Here is a 23,830-nt window from a genome sequence, read left to right on the forward strand (position 1 = left end):
CTGACATTGTCTTTCAGGTGTTTTTCAATACCTCCAAAAAAAATCTTCTCCATAACTTTACTGGACACTCAAGTAAGCCTGAAAGGCATGTAGTTTCTGGGATGCTCCTTCTTGCCCTTGTTGAAAATCAGGACAACATTTGCCAGCTTCCAGTCAGCTGGGACATCTCCAGATTCCCAAGACCATTCAAAAATCATTGTGAGAGGTTTTTTGGTGACATCAGCAGATCTTTGAGGATTCTTTGCGATATCCCATCAGGCTTCATAGATTTGTAGGGATCCAGCTGGAGCAACAGATCCTGAACATTTTCAGGGATAACTGGGAGATGATAATTCTGATAGTCATGGTCTCCACTTCAGAGGCTGAGATCCCTTTGGTCCATCATCCATGTTGAACACAGAGGCAAAGAATGTGTTAAACACCTCTGCCTTGTCCATGTCCCTGTTTGTGAGGTGACCATTCTCATCCTGTTAAAGGCTGATGTTATCCTTACACTTCCTATTGCCATTAATATACTTGAAAAAACTCTTTTTATTGTCCCCCACAGTTCTGGCAGGTTTAACTCCAGCTGATCTTTGGCACATTAATTTTCTCCCAACAGTGACAAGCAGTATCTTCACATCTTCCCATGTCGCCTGACCTTGCTTCCACTCGTCATACATCTTTCTTTTCTTTTGCTTTATTTCCAAGAGAAGACTTTGTTCAGCCAAGTCTTCTTGACTTCTGACATTTGGGAATTGCCTGGTCCTGTTTCATGAGGACATGATGTTTAAAAAGTGACCAGAACAGATGCACCCCAGCACCTGCAAAAAACATTTTCCCTGGGGACCTCACTTACTTACTCCCTGAACAGCCTAAAGTCTGCTCTTCTCATGTCCAGAGATGAGGTTTTGCTGTCATTCTTCCTTTTGTCAACAGAGATTTTAAACTCTTGCCAAGACAGCTGCTGATCTCCACTTCATTCATCAGATTGATTCTGTTGACAAGCAGTAGATCAAGGAGAGCATCCTTTTGAGTGAGCTCTCTTACGACCTGTTCCATAAAGTTGTCATCCAGGTTTTTTAAGAAGGTTGTTCCAGCTGTGTGACGCTCCCAGGTAATTTCTAGCAAGTTAAAGTCCCCCATAAGGACAATAGCAATCCTTAATATTCTTTTCTCACAAACCCACAAATTTAAACAACCCAGAAAAGACACCAGGCTATGCAGCAGCATATCTTTCATAGACCCTAGGTGTTCACTGTGAGTGAAATTGCTATTTGCATATTCAAAAGATCAGAAATCAAGGTTTGTACAAAAGTCACACTGTTGGCCACTGCTCTCTCTGCATTAATATATACATTTCCTTTTTTCTGCAAAGGCTGTTCTGGTTGTAATAGGAACTTTTTATTCCCACGCTGTTCAAATGTTCACAATGGTCACTAATTCCCTATGCATAATCCTGTGTCCACGTCTTCACTTTCTTCATGGACATCTCTGAACAAGAGAGCTCAGGCAGCAGCAAGAAACAGCACTTCACAAAGGATTACTCTGGCTTTACACAATCCATGATGACTTTCTCAGAATCATCTTATCTCAGTAACTTTCTAAATATTAATATTGACAATTAAACTTTTACCACTTATATTCATTATGCGTGATGATACAATAGCTCAGTTTTTCTGAGTTTGCTATCTGCAAAGTCAGAAAAAATTAAGATCTTAAGTACATATATCTCTGGAGTCACCAGACATTTAAGGAGTTAAAGGCAAGGATAACATAATACACATTAACTATTATGTGCAGTAGTGCCATAATTGCATTGTCAGTAAGGTATGCAAGTGGATTTTATACATGAAATCCAAATTTGTATCTTTGTGCAGAAGACTAGAAACAATCAATAAAATAATGGTACCAAATAATGATTACTAAAATATTCTGCAATTTTGCAGCCTCCAATCCACTTATACAAATTAGCCCAGCAACAACAGCAGTCATATGACAAGAGAAGTATTTTGTTTACCAACAAGGTAAAAAAAATTCAAACCAAGATCACTTTATCAACTAGCTCACAGTAAGACTCCTGTTCTTATTTAGGTAAACATACAACAACACATCCAGCCACATGAAACAAAAATCAAAATTTTAAGTCCATATATGGACCAAAAAACATTTACAAAATATTCTTACTAATGTGTATGTAGCTTGTTTTTCCTTTAATTCTTTCTACTAATAAAATGAAACTGTTTTCTTAATAGGGAACCTTTACTATGAATGCTTGCATTACATTTTGAGGGGATTAAATACACAGTAAAGCTACATCTTTATCCAACTATATCCCAGTTTATATGCCATGATGTTGCCTGCAGTTCAAAACAATCATAGCAAGAAGAGCTGGCAAGTTAAAAAACAAATACCAAATGTCATTAGCATACATTCAGATCACTGGAAGCACTCAGAGAATACTGTTTAAATGCTTACCTTAACTATCCCACGGATATGCATTTTTGCTATCATCTCTGCAGTGTAAAGAAACATCAACAGAGTATCAAGAGCAAATGTCACATACTGGAGAGGCGGATAATGCTCGAAGGTTTTTGGAGTGTTCATACACACAGAAATAACACTGATGATGGCACAAATTCGTAGTAAAGAGTGCACCCACTGAAGAAAAAAAAATAAACAAAACCCAAACAGGAGACATTACAAGATTGCTTTGATGTTCAAAAAACCCTCAAATATTTAGTTTCCATAGCTTATCCTGGAAGTCTTTTGTAAACCCACGTCTGTGTCCTTTTACATCACAATCCACATATAAGAGGTCTTCAACCAAAAATAAACATTTCTAAATTACTTATACATATATAGACATGTATATACTTTTATTAGTGAGGTTGTATAACTCAGAAAACATGGATTAAGAGCCAAGAAACTGAGAATAAGGATTCTATCATTTCTACTTTGTGGCACTTGTAATTCAATTTCTTTTCAAATGACAACCCATCAAATTTATGGGTAGACAATAGGTAGAATTAGTTGAAGTTGGGAGGATGGATTAAATAAAATTTTGGTGGAAAATTTTAGTTCAACCCTTAAGAAGAAATTATTTTTAAATCTGTTCACAACTCAGAAAAAATAAATGAGAGTCACAGGACTCAAAGCATCCTTCTGATTATGAAAATAACAAATATAAAAAGAATATAAAAGAGACTATGTCACAAACAGCTACTTCTTTCAGGATTCACTTTTGTTCCAATCAAGTTTTGTTGCTATAGGAGAACAGCTCATTTCTATTACTAATTAGGACTCAGTCCCACTCCTCATTGCTGGTCAGAGAGGGACACGTAACTAAAAAGCAGAATGTATCAATATGGAAGTTTAGGGTTGGATTTTTTCCTTTTAAATCAAAATATGACTGAAACATCTTGAAGTCAGGTAAGTATAATGAATCATAGTTAGTAAGGTCATACCTATTGTAACAAAAAGGAAAAGATACTTCAGCAAGAAAAAAATCTTTAAACAAAAAAAACCTGAAGAATATTTATCAAAATTTTTCATCTGGGGAAAAATTCTAGACTCATTTACAGTGTACCTCAGACCTTTTGATATCAAAAAGACAGCTACCTAATTTAACACTCACTGTTCACTCACTTAAATCTAATGATATCTGACATGAATAGAATAGTTCTGTCATTTGCATACTCTGGGCTCAGATTAATCATTTAGAAGCAGAATGCACCTTATGAATGATCTCCAACATCCCTTTAACATCCACTTTGTTTTGAACCTTGTTTCAACTGAAACAATTAACATAAGTATTAAAGTGTGGCTGATACAAAACTTGTTCTCTAACACAGTAAAGTGCCAGCATTACAAACACTAAGCAATATACAAGTAGCTCATCAGCATGACAAAAAAATTATTCCATGAGAACCTCGTGCATTGTGTGATGAGAAATGTAGGTAAATAGCCGTCATATATTTATCTGCAATGACATTTTGAGTTTATTACAGCAGCCAATACAAACATTCTACTTAAATAACTGACAAGACAATACCCATATATTAATTCATACTACATAGTTTTAGGTGTTAAAACTCAGCAGCAAAGCTGAGGAGATCTGGCATCCTTGCTACAAATGAGATGATGATTTTCTTAAATGAATGCAATGATAACAAATGGTATTATTTCAGAATATTTTACTTCCTGCTTTTAAAAAATTATACACCAAGAGAAATGTGAAAATGGCTTCTCTGCAAAAATGGAAATGATTCACAATATTGGAATCCTGAATCCATGCTCACTCCTGAAAAAATAATTCATTCATAACAAATATATTTACATGGTAAAGACATTTTCTTAATACTGTACAGTCTATTAATAACTCCACTCCTAATGAAATTTTCCCTAGTTTCAAGTTGCCAGACACTTTTACACCTCTTTTTTTCTCAAAGGCAGGTTTTAGGTTAAATGGTATGAGAAAAATGAGAGCTGTACTTCAAAATAAACAACCAAAATAACAACAATTTTATATTCATAAATGTTTTAAAAGGAGATTTGAAAATCAAGTGCTTATTGATAGCTACCACTTGAGCAACAAAATCCTCCTTTTAATATCCTTTCCAAAAGCTAATTTTTTATAAACTTGTAATTTCAACGAACATGTTAGGAACCAGAGACCTTGAAAGGATGGCTGTTTTAAAAAAATCAATCAGATGAACTGGTTGGAAAATACTGCTTGATCGTCCATTAATTTTGGAATAGCCAAAAGAAACTGTTTTGTTTAGTCTTTGATGTTTTTCAAAAATTTAACTGGTACATGAGCAACTATAGTTCAAAAACTTTTTTCTGACTAATATCTAATTCAGAATTTTTGTGAAAGTCATATTTCAACAACTCATCTTACATTTCACTTAAAATTAGTAATTACAGAAAGAGATACCTACTGGTTTGTTAATCCATAGAATATCTGCATTGTCTGACAAAGATTCATCAGGACCAAAATCTGCAACTGGCTGGGCTTCCACCCTTGAACTCTGTTTCCTTTTTAGCATCCTGAAGTTAACTTCTTTTATCTATAATCATGAAACCTCCTTGGTGAAAAAGAGACAGAAAACATTAATTCACTTCAGCAGTTTTACAAAGCATTTTAAACTGTTTTATAAATAACCTAAAGCATTTTGTTTTCATGCACACTTCTTTTGTACTTACTAATAGGATATTGATTTTATTAAATATAAATCACTGACATGACACTCGTTAGTTTACCAAAAAATTACACAAATGTAGGCAACACAAACAATTGCCAGAAATTTAGCAATGCTGATAGAGAATTTGTTCTGAAAATATGCAAAGAATTTGTTCTGAAAATATGCAAAGAATTCTATTGCTGTGAACTTCAACACAGAGTAAACATTGGATGAATTTGACCTGGAGCCATTTAATTAAATGGTGACATTTCCATTTATTACACTAGGCTAAGATAAATCCCAACATGCCAAAGGCAAACAGGCAATGTTAAGCAGCCAATAGATGTTAATGTTATTTACTGAAAATCAGAAGAGCCTTTTTGCTATTAACATTATTTTTCTAATAAGTATTTTCTAAAGTATTTTTCTAATACTTTTTTTGATGTTAGCAATTATCTATCCAACAGCCAGAAAGTTGTCTCTCTGTGACGAAAACGTGTTGTTTCCACAAGGTCAGGCTGTGTCTGGACATTCCTGCATGGGTGGCACTGACTGAGCCTTCTGTATGCTCAGCCATGTGAGCCACAGCTTGGGACACGCCATGAGAGCTGTAAGGTTGAGTTAGAGCTTAGTATTGACTTTCCCACAGACACAGTTCATGGATCCCAGAGTCTAAGCAAATCCAAGCAGATGAGGAAGATACATTCTCCTGAGAAGTAACTGTCTGCCCTTGAAATACAATTCTATTGTTCATGAATCACAACCCCTTAGAGACTTTTTTTTTTTGTTGTTTTCCAGCAAAGTAGGGGGAGGAAGAAAGCAAGATCTTGGGGCCTTGTTCTGGACCTTTACTTTGGACCAACTGTGGTGACACTGCCCTGTGACAAGCAAAAGTTTGTCAAAACTAGTTTAAGATAGAATAGTTTGAGTTCAAAGAAACCTTTAAAGATAATCTAACCTTTAAAGATAATCTCCCCTGCCATGGGCAGGGACATCATTCACTAGATCAGGCTGCTGAAAGCCCTGTCCACTTTTCAATGATAGGGCTACCACAGCTTCTCTGAACAGCCTGGTTGTACGTCTCACCACTTTCATTGTGAAGAATTTTTTCCTTATGTCTACCCTGAATCTTCCCTTTTCCAGTTTAACTCTGTTGCTCCCTTGTCCTGTCACTACAAGCCCTGGTAATTACAGCCACAAGTGTCACAATGACACATTCTCTAACAAGAATGCAGGAAACACTGTGCTCGATTTAGCTGGAGGCAATAGTGGGCTCACGACTGCAGAAGTGCCCATGTACTTGGTCTCAGCTGGCCTTTTCCATCCCATGGGCTGCTGCTTCATGTCCAAACATTATGCTTGCATCCTTTTCTGTCTCTTCTTTTCAGCTGTTATGGCAAATGTAAACCCTTAATCTTATTCCAATTTCCTCAAAGTCTACCCCTGCTCTGTGTTCTCTTTCAGATTCAAGAGGTCGGTTCCTGTCTCTGTAAAACCAAGCCTGAACCACTGGTCTTTGTACAAAGCACACAGTAACAGGGCTGAGGTCCTGTACTGATGTTCCCAGCTGGAAGAGCTGACATCATGCAAAAACTGATTTTTAAAAACAAACAGAAATAAACTAAATGCACAAAATAAGTGACAATTTCTGACACATATATTCATTTCAAATGGCAATTCACAGCAATCTTAGCATAAGTAAAACTGGTAAGCTGTCACTACACACATGCAAATACTGTAAAATTAATATTATATATTAATAACCCTTCTCTAACAAATGAAGAATGAAGTAATAATCACAGAGGTTGCATGCTCTCTCCATGTATATGCTCAAACTTCATGTTCTATTTTTGTTTTGTACCTGAATTCACTACTTCCTCCTCTTCAGCATTTTTTTCCATTTTCTCCTATTTATTTCCCAGTGTAATGGACTGACCTTTTTTCTCTACTTAGACCAAAGCACAACCAGAAATGCTTCAAGTCTCAGAGCTGCTGGTGTGCTTTTTGAGGGCATGAAACCTCCAAATGGCTACATTTAGCATAGTAATAAGAAGTTACTGCAATGCCTTGGGAGCTGCATTTCCCAAAACTTTAGGGGGAAAAAACACTGCCTAAAATGTTTCTTACAAATATGTTCCTTTGAAATTGTTACTCAAAAGCTAAATAAAGAATAATAATTTTATGTTTATTATTTCTGGTAATGGTCATTACTGGGCTCTAGTAATCTTTTAAGAAAAGAGGTAGCAGTAAACAGAATTAATAAGATAAGTGCAATCAATAATTATGACAAAAGGTTCAGGATATGAAAAACTGATTTTTGTTTAGCCACTTACAGATTTATTTTTTTTAAATAAATGATGGTCTAAATAACAAGCTATGTCTATTTAGGTAAAAAAAGCAAATAATTTTCAACAGTCTATTAGAAAGACTATGTTGTTTTTATGCTTTTCTCAGTATTGCTTATTTATATATTTGATGTGTAGGAAGATTAGCCGTACCCTTCTAATAAAATTCCCCCTTATCCTTTTACCCAGTGCCTCTTTGTTTGTTCGAGTAATTTTTAATTTGTCCAGGCACAGAAAATAACATGAACTTTAGATGTTCATAATAAATGTCCATAATGGATTCAGTTCACGTACTAAAATCACAGAAATCACAGAATATTCTGAGTTGGAAGGGACCCAGAAGATCATCAATTCAAACTCTTAAGTGAATGGCACATATGGATATCAAATCCACAGCTTTGGCATTACTGGCACCATGCTCTGACCAACTCAGCTAATCAGTGTTGTGACTAAAGAGATTAGAATTCTTATTTTTATGAGGCAGCCTTGAATAAACAAATCTCCACGTATATAAAACCAAATGGAAGGGAGGAAATGTTATGGAATAAAAGAATCAGCTTGCTTACTTCCCTACTTGAAATGACCAGAAATGCACACAAAAATTCAGAATGAAGATGACAGATGAATAATATTTTGTAAATGGTCTTTAGCAAGATTATTTGAACTAGAGTATAGTTGCTTTCAAGCTTTTATGCAACGGTTTTTGCTGTTCTCACTACTTTTATTTTACCAAGGAACACACACTTTTCCATGCGCTGCAGTTTTGGAACTCTGCCATGTCTGTAAAGAATTTTAACCCTTGAACTGCTAATCCCTTTTGCACTTGTTTCTTCAGGGAGGAACCAGCTGAAGGATGGAGAGAAGGGGAGCTGTGCATGAGCTCCTTCCAGCGTGTGACGCAGCGAGCAGCGCACCAAGCTGTGCCAATGGGGAGGATGTGGCCCTCCCTAACCCTGGTACAAATCCACCCCTGCAGTTCCTGCATTGATTCTGACATACGTCATTAGGTCTTTCTTTGATCACAACCTGTTATTAATGTGAAAGGCTAAATACATTCCCTAGGATGTATTTCTAGCTGCAGTGTTTTTAAGACATACTGGGTGCAGGGCGAAGACAGGCTCTTAAGACAGGAAAATGTCATGGAGTTTTGGGGCTACAACCACTTCACATTTCTTTGCAGTGCCTTCTTTATAGCAGCAATGAAAATTCACATTGCAAGTGTCAACCTTTTCAGTGTTTTAAATTTCTCCTCTATTTTTAGAAGAAAAGGCAAATTAAAAGAAATAAAACTAAACAGAATATTACTAACTCTCTGAGCCTCTCAGATCCATTAGGGCAGCCTTGTTCTCTTACTTTGTATCTCTGAACTTGCAGGCATGTTCTGCAACCTCTACATTTTCTAAACCACCCCCACCCACTAAATTTGCAGCTTCCGCTGAAATGAAAGTATGCCAGGGCAATGGCTGGGGTGAACATAAGACCCACTGTGCACTTGGGAAAAAAAAAAGAGTTAGAAGAAGATATGACCCAGTTTGCAATATTCCCACTAAGTGCAAGACACTTCTTCTGATGGAAATATGCAGTTCCTAAAAAAATCAAAAGACAAATTTTAAAAAGTAGCTGATCCTCCACAACATCAAAAGCTGAGAAATCTGAGTCTTGCTTATAAAGCAAGCTCACTGTGTATAGCATAATCTGCTCAAAAGATCTCTACCACAAAGTCAGAAAACATGCTTATAAAGGCTCTGGCTGATAAAGAAGGCAGCTGAAAAATTACTTCACTGAAATATCAACAGGAAAACAAAGCAGATATTCCTACAACTTACAGAGAATTCAAAAATCAGAAAAATCCTTGGAATCAGCTATGCCTGGCTTTCAACATACTTTTTTTCTCACTGTCTATTGACTTTGTCACGTAAGATCATGTGAGCACTGCCTGAAGGTCCTCCCAAGGCAGGCCACCTACAAGCATTCTCTTCAATTTTCTCTTTGAAAATGTCAACACTGCTTCCAGCTTCTCCCAGAGCAGGGACACAGAAAGTGGCACACACTTCAAGACAATAATTACAAATGAGAGAGCTGAAATGGGCAACAGGAAGATGACGTGAACACCCATACACATAGCATGATGACAAAACCCCATTTCCATATTATACATAAAAAAAGCTTTAAAGTACAGGTTACCTTAAAGAAATTGATTGCTCTTAACTTCAGTATGCATTACATGGTTATAGGAAAAATGTAAGTTCCCATTCTTTCATCACAGCCTTCTCCTTTCCTTCTTAGCAAATTGACACTGTTTCTCTATTGCCTGCTCCCTGCATCCACTGCTTCTTCCATCCCTGATTTTGGGTATGGGTACAGTTAAATGGCATTCAGCATTTGTTTTCATGTAGCAAAAATCTGAAGTGAGCAAGCTGCATATACAACAGTACAGATCTGTTTATTTCAGAAGGGTAAAGACAGTATTCCAGTAGATACAATCACAAGGCACATGCCACCACAGATGCTATTAACTCATAACTAATTTCAAGTAAGAGCTTATTTCAGTATTTTTTCTCTGCATGGCATCACTATTGTAACTGATGAAATGTTCTGAAAGACGTCTTTGTTATTTAAGCATGATATACTGCTAATAACTGACCAAATTTTAGTATTTACTAAAAACAAAGCTGTTTCCTCACAAAGAAGGTACACTGAAGGAAATATTCTAAAAATAGTTACATTCAAATTTTCAAACAATTTGGATACATGTAGGAAAGAATGACTGATAGTATCTTGTACTTACTAACAGGATCCCAGACCAAAAATCAAAGGACTGAGGTTCAAAACCGAGAAAAGTTTAAAAATTGCTTGAGGCTGCCAATGTAAGAACATCTAGTCTGAAAACAGGCAGATGTTCAGACTTCAGCTTTTTGCTTGCAATGCACTTCCTGTGTTTTGTCTTATTATCAGCTAAGGACAATGCTCTTACAATATTTATTTCTTACACATAAATTGTTCCTTTCAGATGTCACCAAAATAACACCCAGCAAGCAGAATCAAATCTCTCATTGCATACAAAGGCAGATCTCTTGTGAGTCAGATATAGAGTCTATTGTTACTGTCACATAATGTTGTTCTCTTTAACCCTTCTAACATCCGCAATATACAATTCTGAAGAAATTACACATACATGTACATGGTGCAGTGATGCAGCCACAAACAAAACTTTTTAATTTGGAATAGAATTGCTTAGCTTTTCCACATTTCCACACTTTTTTAATTAAGAGATTTGGTTGAGTTAAAAAAAAAAAAAAAAAAAAAAAAGCCAGAACAACTGAAGATGATTACATTCCATGACACTTCATTTACATACAAAATAGAGATCCAGGTACACCAAAATGACCTTTGTAGTAAAGAACAAGTACACTCTCACATTTCAAAGTCCCAACTCCCCATGTATCCCAAAGCTGGAACACATCCAAGCATGAAGCAGCTACTTCCCTGTACCAGTAGCCAGCTTTTGCTTTCCAGTGGAAACCAAGACTGGTGAGCACCCTCCACCTACCCATAACAGGCTGGTTGTTGGCATGACTGGATAACACAATAGCTTTCCAAGTTCTACAATTAAACTGTCAGAATGGCTGATAAAATGCTGAAGCGTTATGACGGCCACTGAATGAACAGTAATCATATAAAATATAAAGTACATAGAAAACTCTAATGGCTGTGTACTTCCTTCCCAAATACATCTGCAGAGTTTAACAGCTGGTTTACTCTGAAAGTTCACTTGGACTGTGAGCCACTTCCCCACCATTTGCTGACCTAAGATCAGTCAGCTGCAATGTGATTTATAGAAATACATGAGCCCATTGCTGACAAAAAGACACATAGCAACATCCTTAGTAAGAATCATGCTGGTTTAACCCTTTGTGTTTAACCCTTTGTGAACATAAGGGGACAGGCAGTACCATGTCATTGATTGAGTGGTTCAAGGAGCAAGCCATCCTCTCTTTATAATATCCCACATTCAGTAACATGCTCTGAGTACTGTGGATCAATTTTTCAAGGTTTAAAGGAAGGAATTCCTTCCCAGAATGATACGTGGATGGAAAGGAGCTTCTCTGTAGGCAGATGGCTGGCAGCATGCCTGCTTAAGTGATTAATTTAATGTTTCTGGGATTTTTTTGAATCATTAATTACATGCTAGAACCTTGTATATCCATCTTCTCACTGTTTAAATACATGAAAATTAAAATAAATGGTGGTTATATTCTTTTAGATTTGTTATATTCTTTGCTAAAATAATTATTAAAGAAACGGACATATTCTAGATCATCTTTTCTTGCCAAATTCTTTCTTTTCTATCCTTTAAGAAACTGCCAGCAAAAATTCTAATGCCTATATATCCTAAACTTGAAGTCCCGAAAACAAAATTAGGACTTTTTCTTTTCATATCTTCTTATCTTCCCTTTGAAACAAACTAATTGACATGCCCTTGCTGCAGGGCAGTTCCTAGAAGTGGCACCATAACCTCTGGTACTTTACGTACTGAACGCGAATGCTTTATTTTGGAGGGAAGAAAAAAAACAGAAAGGAAAACTGAGTTCATAGAATCATAAGCCAGTTCAAGTTGGAAGGACCTCAGCTCTGCTCTTGTGAGTCTCCATCTAGGTTCTCCAGAGGCCCAGTTCCAGGGCCTGCAACACAAGACATTGATCTGTTGGAATTAGTCCAGAAGAGGCCACAAAGACGGGCTGGGGCACCTCTCCTATGAAGACAGGCTGAGAGAGTTGGAGCTGCTTGGCCTGGAGAAAGCTCCAGGGAGACCTTAGAGCAGTTTTCCAGTACCTAAAGGGTGTTACAGTCCCTGGGGAGGGACTTTTCACAAGGATACATAGTGCTAAGTTTAGATTAGATATTAGAAAGAAATTCTTCACTATGAGGGTGGTGAGGCACAGGAACAGGTTTCCCAGAGAAGCTGTGGATGTCCCATCCCTGTCAGTACTCAAGGCCAGGCTGGATAGGGCTTTGAGCAATCTTGTCTAGTGGAAGTTGTCCCTGCCCAGAGCAGTGGGGCTGGAACTAGATCATCTTTAAGGTCCCTTACAACCCAAACCATTATTTGGTTCTATGATCTCAGAAGGTCTCCAACTGTACCTCCTGCTCAAGCATCATCAACTCTGGTGGCAGCCCAGGCTATTGCAGTTTACTCAGGTTACTCCAGTCTAGACTTGAAAATCGCCAGCAAGGAAGGTTTTTTGAGCAATCTGTTTCACTACTTAATTGTCCTCACCATGAAGGGAAAAAAAAAAAGTAATAAAAGATTAATATATCACAGAAAATAGAGAAAGGAAAAAGAAATTACCTAGTACAATCAAGAAAATTTGCAACTATAATTTAGGACTGGTATTTTGCAAAGCAAGATGTTTATCACTATTTAGCCGATCCAGGAAACTTCTGTTGAAATAAAAGATGCTATGAAGGTAATGAAAGGGAGAAGAGAGAAAGGTTTAAAGGGAAAGAAAATATGATTTAATCTGTAACACTCAGATTAGGCTGACTTTGCTCTTTATCCCCAAAAGATTTTGTGCTCAAAACCTACAGGAGATCCAACCATTCAAGCATTCTATTAGTAACGCAGTAAAAATTATTTTTTAATGCAACACCTCTATTTTCCTCATAAACACATCTTATTTGTAACAGACTGAACTCCTAAACGCCTAAGCAGGTGGGGAGGAAACCAAACTCCCCAGAAGCCAGAACCAGTTCTATCTCACCATGAGCTATTCATGCCTCAAGAAGACATTCTCATCTGCAGAAGTCTTTTAGGGCCAGGTCCAGCAGCCCATTACTCCCTACAACACAGTGTGAGAGTATTCATCCTCTACTGTGAAGGTTTAAGACACAAAATGCATTTGACTCAAAGACACGTTTGGATGAATGCCACACAGATAGATCTACATGGTGCTCATGGTACCAGCAGCGTCCTGGAGCTGGAAATAAGTCAAAGCAGAGTAAGTTATATTTCCAGGTGATATAGCTCAATGAACTGTGATGGACCACATTTCAGAGTAAAATAAAACAGATGCACCAAACAGGAAGACTAAAGCACAAATTATACAGTTTTGTACAAATTGTTACAGTTTTGAAAGTAACCAAGCTCAAACGGTAAAACAAAAAATCCACAACAAAACAACACACCAAATGAAAACAAATTCAACTGTTGCTACAAGTCTCCAAAGGTATATGTAAATACTTGAAGACAGCTGGAGACTTCTAGCATCCAGTCTAGCATCCAGTTAGACCAACTCAAATAAATGTGATTTCTCATCCCCTTCCTGAAGTTAAGAAACTTCAGCTTTTGTGATTAAAGCAGCAGAGCATAGTTCATTGTTAATATGTACAATTTCTCTGTTGGTCACTCAAAGGGCAGGTGGAACGGGGCTGCTGGGAAAGGAAATGAAAACGAAAACAAGCAATGAAATGAACCAGGAAATTGATGATGTTTAAGATGAACACAAAAGACTCAAACAGCATTTAGTTAGTGTTTCCTCGGTGTAAATATTTGCCTGGATGCAACAACAGTTAACCTACCAAATCATAGCTGACTTAAAAGCCACGTTTGCACATTAAGAAACCTTGATCCTTTCTCGAAATACATCTCTGATTTTACTGAGAGTATTAAAACAAAAAGATGTCAATAATAAAAAAGTATTAAGTATCTCTATTCGATGTACGAACCAGTGACACTGCACGTTAAATAGATTTAGCCCAGGCCTGGGAACATCGCTCCCTCCAACCACGCCAAACCCGCAGCCCCTGAGGGAGCTCTCCGCGGCCACCCCCGTGCCCATCCCCAGGCACCCCATGAAATGAGTGCCCCCCGAAGAGGCCTGTTGGCCGCACGGCCCCGCTCTGCCTCAGTGACGGGGCTGCGGAGGGCCCCGGGCGGCGGGGGAGGCCGGCGGCGGCCGGCCCGGAGCGCCCCCTCCCACCGCGGGGAAGGACGGCCGGGGCGGGCGATGCGGAGGGCGCCGCCGCCCCTTCCCCTGCCGCGGAGCCAGGCGGGCCTCTGGCCGCGCCCGTTCCTTCCCTGGGAGCCGCCAGCGTTCCCGGCACAGCCGCGGCGGCCGCCGGCACCGAGGGGCCGTGGAGGGGGGCGGGGAGGCGCGGGGCCCCAGCGCGCTGCGGCAGCGAGCCGCTCCCGCCGCCTCCGACCTACCGCCAGCATCTCCCTTCATGGCGCGGTCGGGAGCGGCCCCCGCGGGTGTGCGGGCGTTGCGGTGCCGTGCCAGCCTCGCACGCCGCCCTCCCCGCGATGGATCGGGGCGGCGGGGCCCGCCCGGCGGCGGCCGCGTTCAGTCTCTCGGCAACGGCGGCGGGGGCGGGCGGGGAGGGAGCAGGTGCGGAGGAGACGGTGCCGACCGCGCACGGGCGCCTCGGAACAAACAGATCCCCGCCGTACTCACGAACCCGGCTGCGAAGAGAGGTGGCTTAGCGGCCCCGCCGCCACCTGGGGGGTGATCCCCGCGGCGGTCCCGTCTCGCAGATCACCCCCACAGCGGCTGGAACTGTGCTCGCTGCGCCCCGAAACACACGAGGGGTGCCCGGCACGGGCCGCAGCCCGTCGGGCCGTGCCTCGGCTGAGCCCGCACTGCGCTCGGCCAGCAGCAGCGCCCGCCGAGGCGCCGCTTGCTGCGGCAGTTCGGTAGGGCTCCAGTTCGGGCTTCAGCCTTTTTGTTTCTTGGTTGGTTTGGGGTTTGTTTTTCGTTTTATTCATTATGCTCTTCAAGTGCTAGGATAGGTGATTTGTTTTGCTAAGACACCCTATTTGTACACTTAGGCCTTTTTACAGTGGTGATGCACGTCTTTGCCCTGACTTCACTGGGTGATCTAGTTAATTTTCAAATTACTGAAGGGCCGTGCTAAAGCCCAGTTTCGAGCTCCACAGTGAAAAAAACCCCATTAAAATATCTTCGCTTGTTGGACTAGATGGTCTTAGGGGTCTTTCCAGCCTAAGTGATTGTATGAAAAAGATACCACAAATAAACAGATGAAGAAATACTTGGAAAATTGTTTCTGTAAATCAGGTTGACATGTTCCAATCTGTATTTTATCTTCTTGCACAAATAATTAAAAAAAAAAAAAGTAAATTTGAAGAAAATTTATGTTTAAATGAAAATGTATGGTGGGGAATGTGAGCCTATAACTTTCTGGAGATAGTAGAGATGTGGAATGAGATTCAAAAGACAAAGCCCTTAGCAAAATACCCCAGAAAGCTGAAGGAAAGTGTATGGCATAAATTGTATTTGGTTCCTTTAAATTATATCTATTTGATGCTAGCAACCAAAACTAATAAGCCAGTTAGGGAGTTGGCCTCAGGATTACAGATGCAGTCCTGCCAGCAGTACTTACATGTATTACCAGCATTAGCAATTCCAGTGAATTTAAGCACCTAATTTTAGTGTTTGCAGTTTTTGGTAGCAGTCATCTGATGTTTCATGAGAAAAAAATTTGTAAAGCAAAACAATTTAGAATAAATGTGCTGACAAATAATACTCTTCCTATTTTGTCTCTTCCTCCCCACTTAACGTTTCATTACTTGGAATAAGTTGCTAGGCAGCATTTTGCTGTTGGTGATAGCATCTCATAAATGAAAACTGACAGTTGCAAACAGTGAAACATTGCAGCTATAGCTAAACAAAAGAAATCAACATTTGCCAGCGGATGTGACTTTGTGTAACATTTCTCCTATGGATATACCGGCCTCTGAAAAATACCTCTCGATAGAACAATTTTCCAGTTGGAAGGGACCTCAGGAGGCCATCTGGTCTGACTGATCTGCTTAAACCAGGCTCAGAGATGACATCACACCAGCTTGCTCAGGGCTTTATCCAGTTGGGTCTTGAAAGCTTCCCAAGACAGGGACTGCACAGCCTCCCTGGTAAGCTTGTTTCTGTAAAGGACCATCCTCATGCTGAAAGATTTTTTCCTGACATGCACTGGTCAGCAGTCTCTCCTCCTGCAATGCACCCTTGGGAATTGCCCAGCTTTGTCCTCTTGACGGCTTCCTCATCGAATCTGGCAGACTGCTCCTAGGTGCCCCCAAAGCCATCCAAGCTCCTTCAGCCTCTCCTCATGGAGCAAGTGCTCCAGTTCCAACCACCTTGGTGGCCTGCCACTGAATTCACATCTTAGCATCCGTCATGTGTTGGAGAGGGGTTCAAGATATGCTGCAGTAATTTAGATACTGTTTAATGAGTTCCCAAAAAGAAGGGATTCATTTCCTTACATGTGGTTTGTATTAGATAGAATACGTGTTTCCTTATGTATTTGGCACTTCTCCTGGTGTCGTGTTAGGTAACATATTGTTACTAGCTGCCCTTACTCTGTGGAGCACGAGCTGCTAATGGGAACCCACACTTTCAGCAGAAGACTGGATTCTCTCTGACAGCCTGTCTTGAGCGCAACTGGCATCAGATGATGCTAATGCTGGAAGAAAGGTTTAGCCCTTGATACCTTGATGTAGCTGCCTGTGTGCAAAGGTGAAACAGTAGTCTTCCATTCACAGAATTGTGCAGATGGTGAAGGTCTTCTGTTTGCAAGGAAAAGCCCTTTCTTGCTTTGCTATTTAACCACCAATTTACTTTCAGATGTGGCACACATCTGAAAAGCATGAACATTTTCATACTTCAGTGGCATATAGGAGGCATGTGAGGATAAAACTTAAATATCTATTAAATAGTTGATATAATTTTGCAAAAAACCTGTTGGTCCTTTAAAGTCTGTAACAATGTCTAATATTTAGGGCTCCAAACCTTCAAGTCTGTTTTAATTCCAATTTAGAAAATTCACACTGACCTACAAAGCAAGCCATAAACATATAGATAAAGACAGAATTTGGGAGTTAATCCTACCACATTACTTTACAGTAATGTTAAATAGGTCAAAAGAAAAGATATTTCGTAGTAAAGATTTACCTCTCATCTCTACAATCAAGATCAGATAAAGGAATTTCCCTGTTCATCCTTCAAACTTCAACACATGTTTGAAATTGGACATGCCAGAATTTTCATTTAGAAGAAAAATTTGGGGATTTGTACTGCGTATTCAAGGGCAGAATTCTCAACCTTACCTATAACTTTCATTTCTCTAACATATTTTGGAAACGCTACCAAAAAAAAAGGGAAGGGGGAAATTCAAAGCATCTATTTATTATACATGTTTCTTTACAGAATTTGGATAGCCCTTAAGCCCTGGTTTTACTTCTGAGTTTATTTGAACTTTATTTACTTTATTGTCCTTACTTTCCCTAAGTATTTGTTAAATAGCTCAAGAGTAATGTAAACATATTTTAAAAACATCCCAAAGAGCTGATCTTACTGAGATTGCCATTGTTCGAATTTGATTTACCACTTATGAAAGAGCACAGTGCTTGATCAGATTTCAGACTGTCTATAATGACTAAAAGAATTCATGAAATATTAATTTTGAAATTATGCTTGAGCTTTTAAAAAAGGTCACAAAATATCATTTAGCAATTCAGAATTAAACTTCAGACCCAAAGTAAGATTTAATCATTTTGGCACAGGATACAATTTAAAACCTGCTAAATTCCTGCCTGTTGCTCTTCAGCCTCAGGGTGCCCAAGTTTTTAGTCATCTAAATGGTGGTTACCACAATTTTTTCTCAGAGTCTGAAGTCCTGCTCTGCAGATGCTGAGCAGCTCCCTGGTGTTATTGGGGCTCCATGTGAATTAGATGAGCCGAGCAGCCCAGTCTGCTTCCACCTATCCCTTTATGGCTCTGGCTAGTGGTAGTTTCACTCAGAAGCCTGTAACCACAACAGAAATGGTCACAGAGCAACATCAGGCAAGCGACAGCAGGAGAAACTCAGTTAACGCTCATGAGAGCTTTGACTGGGATGGGTTAAAAACTGTCATTCTTGAGTGTCTGTGATGTGTGTCAACATCGATCAACCAGAATAAAGGACATGGAGTATGATTTTCTTAATTTCACACCTTGAGGAGGGTCTGAAGTCCACTGCTAACTGTGTAGAATTAGTTTGCTTTTGATAGGTACAGAGTTCTCAGAAGGGCAATATAGGTGTTTTCCCACGCTTCCTTTTTCTTAATTTCTGTCTCTTCTTCATGTTTGGTTTAACAGCAAGCAGTGCAAGACAGAGCATTGGAACCATACAAGATGGTTGCTATTGCCCTGGAGAATCTGGTGTGCATGTGTTTAATTTAGGCACTCAACCTGAGTTACTACAGTTCTGCCCTGAAGAAGTCAGCAGCATCTATTTTTTAAATTTGCTGTCCTTAGGAACAGCTCTTTGGACAAAATGATTAGAATGATCCTTCATTATAACTTATTCAGGTAACTAGTTAAAAGGATCACAAACAAGATAGTCCTTCACACTATTTCTGATTTTTCAAGACTCCCAGCATCAAGAAACCTTGTTCCTTTGAGAAATAAGGCACCAATTGAACATAAAGTAATAATTTATGGTGAAAAATTTTTGCTTTTTATTTTCTTTTTTGGGCTCTTCACTATTACTGTTAGCTCAGCTTATGACAGAGCTTTACTTGCTTTCTGAAAGAAATGCTAAATAGTTAAGAACGCAGTAGACTGGGTTTTAAAATGCAGTGTTGTTGTGGCATTTTGGGCTTTCTTGCAAGATCATGCTGAAATACCTTCTGCTTCCTTAAAGCCTCTGTAAAAGCAGGATATTATTGCTGTGTAGGGGAATTCACTTGCAAACATTGAACAAACAAAAGACCTACCAGCTATTTAAAGTTTCAACTGAGGCATGAAGGAGTAAGCTAAGGTTTTACCCTAGAGTATAACAAAATAACATCTTGATTAATGTTGGCCTATGAACTGTTTGGGTAGCTTATATTCTGTACTATTCAGGCCAGCTACATTCAGACCAGCTCAGCTTTTATCTTGTTCTAACCTTAATCCTGTAACTCCAAAAACTATTTGTATTCCCAGTGTGATACCATGAGCTGTCCCAGATTCCATGTCCTGTCAGCAAAATTAACACAAGGTTTTCAGTTCTGCACAGCTCGTGTGTAGTCTGTCTCCTGCTCCCTTCTAGGGATGGCATTGACCAGCACAGCAATGACTCTCAACAGTTGCATGCATTTCTGAACTCTTCAATTCAGACAGATTTTAGTTAACTCCATCAAGTACTTTTTGCTTCATGGCTTTTAAGTGGTTTGCATTAGATATTTACAACCACCTAGTTTAGTGATTGTATGTTTTTCACAGAAGAATCACTGGACACTTAAAATTCTCCTTGTTCCACATTTTATGGAGGAACACTAATTGCTTGATATGTGGGATTTGCAACTTGTAGTTAATTTTAGAAAATTTTGATGTAACTGAATGCCTCTACATTTGAATGCTTCATCTCCACTCTTACAAACCCATGCTGTTACTAAAATGGCTTCAATGGAAACCCGGAAAGAGTATTTGACAGATTTTGATGGTTTCCATTTTTTTAAACTTAAACTGTTCACTTTATGTGCATTTTGATTTGTTTCATTAAAAAGAAAATCCTTAAGAATGGCATGGAATGTGTTTTGCAAAGCTGGTGGCTTTATTAAGTGACAACAAAATTAAAATGTTCACTGTAATAAAGGCCATAATAAAGGAGTTGACAGAGTCCATCTGCCTCTCCAAACTGAATCAAACCTTGTTCAATAGCACATTATGCCATCAGAGTCATAGAATTATGGAATATTTGAGGTTGGAAAGGATCTCTGGAGATGGTCTAGTCTAACCTACCTGCCCAGAGCAGGACAGCCTAAAGCATGTTGCTCAAACCCTGTCCAGATGGCTTTTGACTATGTCATGGGATGAACATTGCTGGGCATTCTGCTCCAGGATGAGGCCACTCTTAGTGTAAAATAGCTTTTTTCTTTTTCTCCCCTTTAAAAAAAATATTATTCTTATTTGATTTATTATAAAAACAATTCTGGCAAAATTGAAGTTAAGATATTGTTTGCCTTTAAAAAAGAAATCACTGCCTATGAATTACCTTGTCTATCCCCAGGCTTGCAGCTTAGTTTAGTGCAGTTCAGAAGACTATGAAATCATAAAAATAGCCTTCACCAGTTTGGATAGGAAATTACCCTACTGATTCTTCTACTGGTCAATAAAATTGCAGGGAAAATATTAGAAATTATCCCTATATCTCTACCTAATCCTGCAAACTTTTATGAAGAACAGTAACAGGGAAACACTTAAAAAATGATGTTCAAGTGTAAGTGTGCTTAACACCACCTATCTTTTTAATTACATGTCTTTATTTGAAGTAATTTTAAGTCTGACAAGTATTATTTAAACCTGTTGCCTATTTTGAAGGGGCTGTTTAGTATTAGCAGGTGTGTTCCAGCTTCTCCTCATCAGCAATATGTTGACTTTCTCTTTTCTACCTTTATTCTGCAAGAAGTGGCATTACCACTTGTAAACTATACATTTACCAAGCACCTGCAGGTCTAGAGCCTTAGTATGAAACTCCAATAGATAGGAAAACTTGCATTTTACAACCGCTGTGCTTCTTGTAGGTGTATGTTATCCAGTAGAGAAAAAAGTTCTTTAGGGTTGTGTGCAGGAGTGGCTGAAAGGAAGTGAGCAGTTCTCAAGGCAGCATGTCAGGTTCCCATTTCGAAAGACACTGACTCCTTTTATATTGAATTTACAGCCTGTTTGGTAGCCAATTAGCTTCTGAATACATACACATCATATATATGTATATACACACTTTACACATGTTTATATATGCATGCATAAAAATATTCTAGGCTTAAATGACTAAATAATAATCTGAGAAAAGGTCAAAATCTATTAAGGAAGCACTGAGATATTGTATTAGAGACAGGTACACATGAAAGCATTTATTAAATTTAAGCTCTAGGTACACATTTCGAATATTGCATCCTTCGACTGTGTAAGTATGCCTTCTCCAAATTCGAAAAGTCCATAGCAAAAAGGTGTGTATTTCTTCAAAACATGACAGATGTAAAAAAAATAAGACAGTGATAAGTTCATCATATCATGGTGAATGTCTTCTCCCTGTATATTTGAAGTTATAGTTTGTAGTCTGCTTGAAAGTCTTCTGAATACCTGTCAGCAACAGTCTGCTCAGGGAAAAAGGAGGAAGATGAACAGATGGCAGCCTTTAAAGTTGTGGATTAAAAATAAATTTAGTGCTAAAAGGTAATTACTATTGGTTAAAATGCAAAGCTTTCTCTTTATTCTTCTCTAAATTGAGACTTCAGGCAGTACAATTTTTGACAATCACATTGTTCTTAAAAGTGCTCTTTTCTGTAATCTAAAGGGTCTTAATTTATGAATATTTTTTTACTGCAGCATTATAAATGCATTTCAAAAACTATCACACAGTTAGAAGGCATAATGCTGCATTAAGCATGGACTTCAAAGTTCAAGGACTGTCAGAAATAAATATTTATTGATTTTCCTGCCAATATTACTTGCCTTTTCACTAGATCCATCAAAGTAAGTCAAACACATGGGGTTAGCAGGACTGTAAACATTCACAGGACTGAAGCCAACAGATCACTCAATACAGGATTTTTATGATTTTTGTTGCTTGAGAAAACATTTTAACACACTTGCAATATGAAATACACTATAAAGGACAGCAAAACTGGTAAAAAATAGATTTGGTTTGCAACAGCTGTATGTGGCGCTTTTAGATTTTTTTACATCCTAATTCTCCTTGCTTGTATCTTAGGGTAAAGTTATGTGTCATAAAGAAGGTAGTACACTAGGGGTAGGCAGTTGCACTTCACAACTTCAAGATAACTTACTAAAATATGACAAAAGTCTTGTGTTTTAATAGTCCATTGGAATATTTTTTTCTTTTAACCTGTATATCTTCAGGGACTAATAATATATGCTAACAAATATGCTAGAGCCAATTTTGTCCCATCTCTTCTTTTGAATTTTGATAAAGTTTTATCCTCCAGTGAAGTGGGCGCTTGACTGAAAACAGGCCCCAAACTAGATTTTAATGGTTCTTTTGTCGTATATAAGGCCAGCAGAACAAAGTCAAATGGTTGATGCTATTTTTTTTTTTTTTTTTTTTTTTGCAGAAATATCACTAGCAGAACTAGTTATGTTAGCAGGAATGCTGTGAATTGCAGCCTTGAGCTCACTATGTAAAATGTAAGACACCCACTTAAACTCATAGGAATGGCAGCCTCTGAGTCAGAATTTTAACTAAATCTTAAGATGTTTTCTGGAACAGAATAATCTGTGGTATTTTAGATACTTAATATGAAATTAAAACAAGAGTTTTTCATTCTGAGGAAGATACTGAGGGCTTTAATCTCCAATACAGGCTTCAAAACCAGTAAAACCTTTCAGCCGCCTGCTTTAAAAATGCATGTGTGTGTGTGTGTAGACTAGGACACCTATGACTTATCTTCTTTTGTGGTCAAAGTTTGTTTCTTTGAGAGCTTTCCATCCGAGGGAGGCATCAGGCAAACAGCAATTTCCCCGGACAGCCAGAGGGATCTAAAACTTTTCTGCAGCATGAAGAAGTGCACGTGGCCATATCTGCCAAAGCTGATTAATTTGGAGAGACTATCCTTCCTTTTAGCTTAGTTTTAAGGCAATTCAAAAATCTCCCACTGCTGAGATGAAGTATTGGACTGTGTTTTAATAAGGCATTAGGAAATGGCAAACTAATAATACTTTTAATGTGCAGTCAGTCATGCTGGTGCGGGTTGGCAGCCTGCAGTGTCGCACGGCGTTGTGACGCGAGCAGGTGACCTCAGGCTAAGGAGGGATGGACGGACGGATGGACGGACGGACCTGGGGAGGCAGGCGCCAGGGAGGTGCTCCAGCAGCCAGGCAGGGATGTTGCAGCTGGGGAGCGCTGCTCCTGGCTCCCGGTCGGTACAAATTTCACAGATTATCCCAAGCAGCCGTCTGTCAAAGGACGGGGGGATACACATACCTCAAATACTTACGGTGCCTCTGCTTTGAGAATGAGACAGTTCGTTCACATCTGTGAACGGGCCACTTTTAAAACATCAAAATAAACCATCTGGCTGCGCAACTGTTTCTAATTACTTCCCTGCCTAGACTGTAAACTTCGGGGTTTGGCACCGGCCTCCTTCCCAGAGTGCTGCCCAAATCCCGCTCCCAGGCAGCTAATCAGAGCCGCTGCAGCGCGGCGGGAGCGGCGCTGGAGCCGGGCTTGTCCAGCGCGCAGCTCTCCGCGTGCCTGCCGCCTCTGTCCGCCCGTCCGTCCGCCCGTCCGCCCGCGCCAGGTGCGCCGAGCACCCCTCGCAGC

At 39.2% G+C, this 23,830-nt stretch overlaps 1 protein-coding gene across 2 annotated transcripts in view; it reads right to left on the minus strand.

The window, feature by feature from the left end:
* Nucleotides 1-14,747, minus strand: part of NALCN (sodium leak channel, non-selective) — a 222,683-nt gene extending 207,936 nt beyond the window's left edge. For both annotated transcript variants that reach the window (XM_058824922.1, XM_058824921.1), the window contains exons 1-3: nt 14,718-14,747; nt 4,923-5,069; nt 2,458-2,640 (exon numbers count right to left, since the gene is read on the minus strand). In XM_058824922.1, coding sequence (XP_058680905.1) covers nt 2,458-2,640; nt 4,923-5,030 — 291 coding nt within the window. In that variant the 5' untranslated portion in view covers nt 5,031-5,069; nt 14,718-14,747. The remainder of the gene's footprint in view (nt 1-2,457; nt 2,641-4,922; nt 5,070-14,717) is intronic.
* Nucleotides 14,748-23,830: the final 9,083 nt, after the last annotated feature.

This window comes from Ammospiza caudacuta, chromosome 2, assembly GCF_027887145.1.
Source record: "Ammospiza caudacuta isolate bAmmCau1 chromosome 2, bAmmCau1.pri, whole genome shotgun sequence".
NCBI lineage: Eukaryota > Metazoa > Chordata > Aves > Passeriformes > Passerellidae > Ammospiza > Ammospiza caudacuta.